At 38.1% G+C, this 9,881-nt stretch overlaps 1 protein-coding gene and 1 long non-coding RNA gene across 2 annotated transcripts; both read left to right on the top strand.

Annotated features, from left to right (window-relative positions):
- Positions 1 to 3,139: 3,139 nt before the first annotated feature.
- LOC146690328 (olfactory receptor 6N2-like) lies at positions 3,140 to 4,054 on the top strand. Its single transcript, XM_085434922.1, has one exon. It carries the CDS (start codon positions 3,143 to 3,145, stop codon positions 4,052 to 4,054), a length of 912 nt encoding a protein of 303 aa, XP_085291048.1. The 5' UTR covers positions 3,140 to 3,142.
- Positions 4,055 to 5,729: 1,675 nt separating this feature from the next.
- On the top strand, positions 5,730 to 7,254 carry LOC146690329 (uncharacterized). Its single transcript, XR_014915615.1, has 3 exons — positions 5,730 to 6,270; positions 6,958 to 7,083; positions 7,167 to 7,254. It is a non-coding gene; the product is annotated as an uncharacterized LOC146690329 (long non-coding RNA).
- Positions 7,255 to 9,881: the final 2,627 nt, after the last annotated feature.

A 9,881-nucleotide genomic window follows, 5' to 3' on the forward strand; every position in this document is an offset into this window, starting at 1 on the left:
GTTTGCCTAATGAACCGACTCTCCTTTCCAGCACCCTGGAGTTAGACTAGACTTTCCCGGGGAGGCAGAGAAGTGTGATCCTCCTATAGTTGGAGCATGCCCTCTGGTCCCCCTTCTTGAACATTTGAACCACCATCCCGGTTTGCCAATCCAGAGGCCCCTTGAACCAAGACAGCCCTACAATACTGAGAGCCTTCAGGAACTCAGGGTAACCCCAAGGGGCCTTCCACCAAGGAGTTTTTTAACTGCCTTCGTGACCTCTTTCCTGGACATAGACAAGGCATCCCCCTTGTACCTAAAGTCTCAGTGGGATTAAGGAGGTCTTTGAAGTACTCCTTCCACTGCCCGACAATATCCTCAGTCGAAGTCAGCACCTCCACCCCTACACAGTGCAAGTAGAGCACCGCTTTTGCCTCCTGAGCTGCTGTTGGTTAGCCAAAATCTCTTCAAGGCAGTCTGAAAGTCTGTTTCCATGGCCTCTCCGAACTCTCTCGCACCCAGTTTTGCTTCAGCCACTGCCCAAGCCACGTTCCGCTTGGCCCGTCAGTACCTATCAGCTGCCTCTGAAGTCCCACAGGCTAACTAAGCCCAAGAGGACTCCTTCTTCAGCCTCATGGTTCCCTTTACCTCTGGTGCCTGCCATCTGGTCCAGGGGTTACCACCACGACAGGCACCAACCACCTTGTGGTCGCAGCTCAGTACAGCAGCTTCAGTAATGGAGGTGCTGAACATTGTCCGTTTGGACTCAATGTCTCCAACCTCCCTAGGAATGCTGTTGAAGCTCTGCCAGAGTGAGAGTTGAGGGTCTCTGCCCCTGGCTGCTGCCCAGCACACATTGCACCTGACCCCTATGGCACCTACTGCGCGTGGTGGGACTACAGGAGACGGCACCTCCTGCATGTGATGAGCTTACAGGCCACCACCCACAGGAGTGGTGCTAAAAAGAAAGCGCTCAAAGAACTCTAAAGGAACATTTTGCTATTTAATTTAATCAAAGATTTTGAAAACAATTTTTGGAAAACATCAAGACAATGGTCAAGCCAAGGTGGATGTTGCACTAGGGATCACCTCTGAGCCACTTTCTTGTTAACAAGAATAGGTAGGTTGGTAAATGGGGCAAGGCAGGATGAACTACAATGTTCGCAAATGACATTGTGATGTGTAGTGAGAATAACTGGAAGACAGTCTGGAGAGATGGCGGTATAGACTGGTTAGAAGAGGAATGAAAGTCGGTAGAAAAAAGTCAGAATACATGTGTGTAAATAAGAGAGAGAAAGGTGAACATGTAAGAAATCACAAGGATAAATAAGTTAAATACAGGGGATCAACCATTCAAAGCAATGGGCACTACCCAAGACAGGTGAGAAGAGAGTGCAGAGTTGATGTATGTTTTGGGGATGGTGGCTCTGATAAAAAAGACAGAAGGTGAAATGGTAGAGTTGAAGATGCTAAGATTTCCACTGGGAATGACCAGGAGCAACAAAATTAGAAATGAGTATCTTAGAAGGACAGGTCAAGTTAAGCAGTTTGGAGGCAAAGCTAGAGATTCAAGATTGAGATGATCTGCACATGTGATGAGGAGGGATAGTGGATATAAAAGGATGGAAAGGGGATGTTGAATGTGGAGCTAACAGCCAGAACACAAAAATGAAGTTCACAGAGAAGGATCTTGGATATAGTGAAGGAGGATATGTGGAGGGTTGGTGTGACAGAGGATCTTGCTCAAAATGAAGTGAGGTGGAGACAGATAATCGACACTGGCAGCCCCAAAATGGAGTAGCCCAGAGAAGACAAAGATCCTACGTGATGTACTGTATTTCAAATTATGATTCATCAGTCCATAATTCCTTCTTCCAGTCTTCAGTAGTCTGCTTCATGGCCCAGGCAAGCCTCTTTGTCTTATTCTGATGTCTTAGCAATGGCTTTTTGGCTGCAGCTAGTCCTGTCAAACCTGCAGCTCGAAGTCCTCTCTTCACAGTTGAAATGGAGACATGCTTACTATTACAGCTTACTACTAAGCTGTGCTTGAAGCTATTGTCCATTGAACCACTTATCATGCAAGCTGTTAACTCTAGGGAACTTGTCCTCTGATTCAGTTGTGGTTTGGGGTCTGCTTGACCTCTTCCTGTCAGAGTTTGCCCCAAATTTCTGAGTGCCTTTTGATGGTGAAGGGAACCGTACTTACTGACACCTTGACTTTCTTTGCAATTTCTTTGTAGGAAAGACCTAAATTTTTAAGTGTTATGCTGGTCTGTCTCTCTTCCACTGTTAATTGCTTTTTTCTCACCTTTTTTGTGCAACACACTACTTTCTGCAACACAGGATTTTGGGAAACCCTACCTTTTTTTTAACCTCTTGGAGTTCATCACTTACCTTTGTAACCTTTCAAGCTATTTATTGGACTTGAAAGACTTGAATTGGAATAAATAATTGAAAAAATTGGTGTGTTCTAAAAAGAACCCTCACTGTTCTATAAATTTGTCAAATAATTATATTCTCTAAAGTAAATTTGTGTAAATTATGGAATTGTTACAGTGGCCCTGAGAGGCCAAACGGACTGCAACTTAAGAAAACACCAGCAATAAGAAAAACGCTGTAAAAGCACACAAAACACAATGGAAATAGGAAAAAAGAAAACAGAAACAGAAATTATCTTAAAGTGCATTAACTATTTTTTCTCCCCACATTGCATTGCAGTGTGCATGATGTCGATCTACATGAAATTCTCTTAGCCTGAACAGAATTACATATTTAAATATAGGACTATATTTGTTGTTATTTTATTATCATTTCTGCCGGTCAACTAATTTTTTCTTCTTTAAAATTTGTTTTTCAATTAATACCCACGTATGTATGTAGTAAAAGAGGAGGAGCCAGAAAATGTACCCGTGTAAGTAAGGGCTAACCACTGTCGGCTTATGTCTCCAGAGGTTGAACATGGTAATAGGTCTTTGTGGAGAGTTGAATGAGATATATGGAGCTTGAAGTTTCATTTCATCACATATTTGGTCTGATTTGAACAGTTCACTTTCTAAAGATGAACACACACCAAGTTTAGGTATCTATGAATAATAATATTTTATATGTACTAGTTTTAAACATTCTGCCTGTTTAAAATTTTAGTTTGTAATATCTGATTTTCATGAATGCTGAAATGAATATAACATATATAACTTTTGGTGGTCATGTGGAAGTGGAGAAATACAGATATATTTATTTTGTAATTATGTTTATGGTATACGGTCTAATAATTTGCAGCAATTCCACTATTGTGTGGGTCATCATAGTTCAAAAAAGCCTTCATGAGCCTATGTACATTTTCATTGCTGCTTTGTTAGTGAATTCTGTTGTTTTGAGCACTGTCATCTACCCGAAGCTTTTGATTGACTTCTTATCTGAAAAACAGATTATTTTGTATCACGCCTGTCTTTTTCAAGTATTCATGTTTTATGTTTTAAGCAGTTCAGAATTCTTACTGCTGTCAGCTATGGCTTATGACAGATATGTGTCTATATGTAAACCTTTGCAATATCCTTCTATAATGAGAAGAACAAGAGTCAATATTTTCCTGCTTTTGTGCTGGTTTTTACCTGCTATTCAGGTTGCAGTGCCAATAGCAGGAAATGCAAATACACCATTCTGTAACTTTACTCTGAAAGGTATTTTTTGTAACAATTCGGTCAACCATCTTTATTGTGTCAATTCAAGAGAATTATCTATATATGGTATGGTTGTTCTATTTAATGTTGCCCTTTCTCCTATGTTTTTTATACTTTTTACATACATAAAGATAATTATAGTTGCCTATCAGAGTTGTGGAAATGTCAGAAAAAAAGCTGCACAAACCTGTTTGCCTCATGTGCTAGTTCTAATTAACTATTCTTGTTTGCTTACGTACGATATGGTTATAGTTAGACTGGAATCAGAGTTTCCTAAAACTGCACGTTTTATAATGACATTGCAATTTATAACATATAACCCTCTTTGCAATCCAATAATATATGGACTAAAAATGAAAGAAATCTCTAAAAACCTCAAAAGGTTGTTCTCTTGAACTAATGTAAACTATTGTAGACTTTTATAGTCTTTTGTTAAAAATTGTTTTTTAGTGTTTATTTAAGAGGTGTTAAATGATATCTGATCTTTGGTAGGTCTTTAATAAGACCTATCATTTCTGAGACATTTTCTTTTCAGTGTAAAAACTGATAAACTTCTCCAGCTATTCAAAGCATGTGATTCTGTTCAGTAATTTTTGGATTATTCATTAAAAAATATTACTATCATTACTCCTATTCATAATATTGTTTCTTCATATACAGTTTAAGGACATTTGAAATGATTGATTGAATGAAAACCAAAAATATATAGCTTTTTCTCTTTTGTATTATAATATCACAGATTTCTGTGGTCATAGTGTGAGATTCAAAAACTGGGCCTTTTCCTTGTGCAACAGAGAGCGGATCATTATTTAAAATTCTAAATGAAAGTAAGAAAATAGCAAGATCCTACCTGTCTGATATCACTTTTCCCATATAGATTTCTGAATAAAGAAATGTGTTCATAATTTTATACTGTGATTTCATATTTATTGGTTCTCACAATCAAATCCAAAAGCTGAGACTATGTATGAAGATAACTGAAAATATGGAGGAAGTAGTTTGACATGAGGACAAGTACATAAGGAAGTGAGAGAATTAACATGCCGAGGTTTTTTTTATCTGTATTGCAGCCCTCTGTAAATGAAATAGGGTTCAGAATGCATATTGAAAACATATGGATTGACATCACCAAAAAATTGTAGGTCTGACTAAAGTATATATTTTCCGTTTGATTTATATGTAGGTTTATGTGATTCTGAATTTCATTATGTGGTGTGACTATTGCGAAATGAGCAGTTTTTTTATGGAGATATAATGGTCAAATCTTGTAACTCTTTAGAGTAGTTTAAAGGATTTTGCTTTAATTACCTCACATGAAAGTAAACATTTGAATTAAATACATTTTATAATATAGCCAGTAAATATATTTTACTGAATTTCTAAATTCACATAATCAAATACAGGAAAAAACAGTCTAAAAATAACTATAATAAAAAGAAGTTTCTAAATGAATGTTAGATATATTTCAGTATTACACTATTAATCGGTTGTGTACCACAGACCTCTAAGCTGGAAGTAGTACTTAGAAGACCATCTCTTCACTTAGATGTTTTAGCTAATAGACTAATAGGCAACCTTACTGTTATCTCAAAAATTGTCGTAATTGTAAAAAATAGTTGTAAAATATGTAACTGTTAATCGTCAGAGAAATTGTTTATTTGAACAGTTTCAGTCATGTTTCAGAGCTCATCACAAGACAGAAACAGCTTTGGTGAAGGTTACAAATTATTTTCTAATGGCCTCTGACAGTCAACTCATCTCTGTGGTTGTCCTGCTTTACCTCAATGCAGTAAATTTAAATTTCACACACTAAGGTTATCACTCATAATACTCATAATATACTCATCACCAAATAATTTTCCAATATTAAATGGACGCTCTTTCGATCAGTGCTCTTTTTATGTAATTGGTTTACAACTAGTTTCATTTTTTTATTTTTTTCCACTGATGAATTGATGATTTTTTTAGATTTATTCCTGTAGGGCTGTAAAATTTTGGAGCCAAACAAAGGTTATATATTCTTATGTAAGGTTATATTGTGTGCGCTTGTGGTGTGTGTGTGTGTGTGTGTGTGTGTGTGTGTGTGTGTGTGTGTGTGTGTGTGTGTGTGAGTGCGTCTATGTGGTATGGATTGACATTTGACCTGCGCTGTACCTGGGCTCCGGGGACATTTCGACTTTTTGCTGTGTATTCATGTGTCCCCCTAAAACATGACTTGTAAATGCATTTTTAAGTGTCTAAATAATAATTTTTTCTACTTCTTATGAGGTCATTATTTATCTTTTGACCTGTATTTGCTTAAACTGTAGTGTAAATTCATTTATTAAACTATAATTAAAAGATTTTCTGATTTTCTTAAAAGTCCACCTATACCCCTCACCTGATTTTTGTGTATTCCAGTGTATTGCACAGCGACGTTTCGAGTTAGAGTGGATGTGTGTAGGTACTGCAATTTAATACACATTTTCAATACACACGGCCGGAAGTCATTGTGATTGGTAGGCTATATATATAGGCGGTACCTACAGGAAACGGCGCCACAACTTTCGCGCGCGTGCCCTTTAACAAGTGTATGTCGACGGCAATACGAAGACGGATTAAAAACACAAAGGTAAGCCTTTTTTAATGTAAAATGCACCATGACTTTAATACTATATGAAATTATAGGTGCACAGGCCTATATTAAACTGGTTTAATTTATGCTTTATGGACTGTTAGTGAGTCTTTGAAGAAGTAAAACGGCCCCAGCGTTTGTCATTGAGTAAATAAAATAGGGCTGACGACTAACCGCGTCAAAAGCGGGCTAACCCGTGTTAGGATTTACTCGGTGTTAAAGCATTATTGTGGCTTAAACGTGTTAATGCCGACATCGCGACTAACGCGATTAACAATTAAACCAGCGCAGTCTGAGTCAAAATCCCTGATGTCGCTGTTAGCTAATTTCGGGCAGTTTGTCCAATGTCTGTCCATTCTGCTGACAGCCCTAAAATAAAAGCAAGGGTATAAGTGTATTTAGTCGTGTATTTATTTATATGCCTGAAGAAAAAACTTCTTACAGTTTTGATGCCTAAGCTTTCTCAGTACTTGTATCACTCTCTGCAGTCGCCATTACAGAAATGTCACATGTCGCCATTTTGAGTACTAGGCCTTTAACATTTTAAAAGAAGGCATAAATTAGGACTATGAATAAGTCAGCTGTGTTTATGCTGTAAACTACACTACTGCTAGTTCTGCTACTACTGATGATGATGACAATGATGACGATAATCGTAATACTTTATATGCTTTGGTAATGCAGCCAATCAAAACGTACAGGAGAACATGCGAAGGAGACGCATTCCTCCACGGGAGGATGCAGTCTGTCATGTTTCTGCTGGAAGGGACAAACTGGGACTTGATATCCACTACATAAATGCCTTCAAAGGTAAGTTGGTCTTTAGTTTGGATTAGATTTGGAGTTTGTCACTTTGTCTTTTGTCACTCACTTGGTATGCCTCTGCAATTCAGGTCGGGGCATTTTCACGACTGTTCCATTCCAAAAAGGAGACTTCCTTTTGGAATACAGAGGTAAACTCATAACAAAAGAAGAATGTGAGCGGAGACCCAGAGTTTATCATGACAGCCTGAAGATTAAATTACACATTGCTTTTGATTTATGAAAAAAAAAGCTTCCTAACTAACTAGTTAAGCTAATACTTTTTTGCCTAACCCCACAGTGTGGATGCATCTCAAGAAGATGGGTCATTAGGCAGACTTGTCAACGACAACCACATCAGTCCAAGTGCTAAGATGAAAATATTAAATATCAATGGAAAGCCCCATCTATGCTTATTTGCAAGCAGAGACATAAGTCCAGGCGAAGAAATAGACTATAATTATGGTGACTCGGATTGGCTCTGGAGATGCAAGGTATTTCTACAATTGTACTTTTTGGAACTGATAAATTGCATACCGTAAGCCATTTTTACATTTGTACCTACTCAAATTGGCTTAACGTGACTTAGGGCATCTAGTTTTTCACTGAAATTGAGTATCACCTACTGTGCCTGGGGTCACTATAGCAATGCAGCCGAGCATCCAGTGATATAAATGCCACAGCAAGCATGGACGTCAAGGTGACAAAATGCCTGCTCAGTCTATACTTTAGTGTTCAATTCAGGGATCACGCTGTTAATTTTGGTCGCTATTTCAAACATTTCAGAGTTTCAAAAATGATGGCTTGGATTTTCACGAAGGAGGCGCACTCATAACTTATCGAGTGACACCATTGACCAGCCACCTGGTGGCATTCAGTCTATGTCAAATTTTCTGATCACTTTGGATCACTTGGAACCTTGGTGCAGTAGTTACTGAAAAACTACATGGTACTATAACCTACTGGAAAAACAGGGGTAGGTACTAATGGAAAACAGGCAATTGTGATGGCTGCCACATCAAAGCCCTCTAAAAGCACTAAAAAAATATCAGCAGGTATGCAGAAATAAAAAATGGCTTTTGGTTTCTAAATTTTAACAGTGATTGATGTTTAATGTGATTCTACACAGCAAAATCTCCAGTGTTAAATTAACACTGGAGAGTGTCTATAAGGGTCCACACCTCTGAGTGTTAAATACAACACTGTTGAGTGTTAAATGAACACTTTTGACAGTGTTATATGTTTAAAAGTAACCTAGTCAGTTTTGAAGATTAACAATGGCTAACACTGAGCAGTGCTGATTTTCTAACACTGGAAAATAACTCAAAATGTTAGAAATATTCCAGTGTTAGAAAATCAGCACTGCTCAGTGTTAGCCACTGTTAATCTTCAAAACTGACTAGGTTACTTTTAAACATATAACACTGTCAAAAGTGTTCATTTAACACTCAACAGTGTTGTGTGGACCCATATAGACACTCTCTAGTGTTAATTTAACACTGGAGATTTTGCTGTGTAGCCTCTTTAGTTAGATTCATTTTAAATTTTGGCCCTCGAAGATAAATGGGCCCTAGTGACAGTTCGTTGCTGCTACAGGTGATTGTTTTACTCCTTTAGCAATGGCTTAAAAAATAAAGAAATCACACTGACTATTTGTCTCTTAATCATAGGGCCTTAAATTCTCTATACATGACAGTGAATATTTTAAAGACATTAGCTTGAAACTTATCTTTCTCATACAGTTTATTTAATGTTTCAAAAGCGTCTTCAAAAATGCACTGTATATTCATTTTCTATCTGTTACACACGAAGACTGAGACCAGCCAGATTCAGAAGACTGTGAGCTGCCTAAAGCCGCAACCAAACAGCTTTCCAAACAATGATCTGGACCTGAAACATCCAGAGCCTGAAAGGGTAAATATAATCCAGTGTACCACTTAATGAACTAATAATTTAATCTATCATCATTCTTTATGGATGCTGTGTGTGTGTGTTTGGCAGTCACCTGGGTGTGATGTGATTTACATGGACCGTGGCTTGTAGGTCCTTTTCATTGTTTCAAAGTGCAAGTCTGGATAACATCTGAGTGTGTGTGTGTTAACCACCCAAATGTGACTTAGGAGGACCACACTGTTATTGGGGGACTCTGTCAAAGTTTGCTTCATGGTGACATCACTCTGGTTTTAGGAGGGGTCTTCTCGTATTTTTTGACAGTTTGACCTACAGCATGCAGAACTGACTGCATGTGCTTTGTTTCTATGTTGAAATTTTTTGAAACTCAGGCTTGAACATTAAGATAGATAGTACTATACAACTTCTTAACTTGTTTTAGGCACTTTTTACTGCTGTAGTGCATGGGTTCTCTCTGGCTGTGTACTCTGGCTTCTTCCCACAGTCCAAAGATGTAGCTTATGGGGTTAGGTTAACTGGTGATTCAAAACTGCCCTTTGGTGTGAATGCAAATGCTTGTCCTTCCATGTTAGACTGGTGATCTGTCCAGGTTGTACTGCCCTATGGTAGCTGGTATAGGCCCCAAACCTGCTTGCTACCCCACAATCCTGATAAGGATAAGTGGAAGAGGATGGATGATTGCAAAGGAATCAGTTAATTATTGTAGCCAGTATTTTTTTCAGAAGAAAACATTTCTTGAGTGGAAAGCCCCCCCCCACACACACACACACACATGCAAATTAAAAACAGAAGCACAGGCCTGCCCAGTACAGTTGCAAGAAGAGCACTTGGTCTAATCTTTGTGCCATCTTTTCTTTGTTGCAGGATCTTGATGAAGAAATGCCTCAGCAAGGCTC

This window comes from Copadichromis virginalis, linkage group LG16, assembly GCF_057382275.1.
Source record: "Copadichromis virginalis isolate Kocher_CV1m ecotype Utaka linkage group LG16, C_Virginalis_male_GT1.1, whole genome shotgun sequence".
NCBI lineage: Eukaryota > Metazoa > Chordata > Actinopteri > Cichliformes > Cichlidae > Copadichromis > Copadichromis virginalis.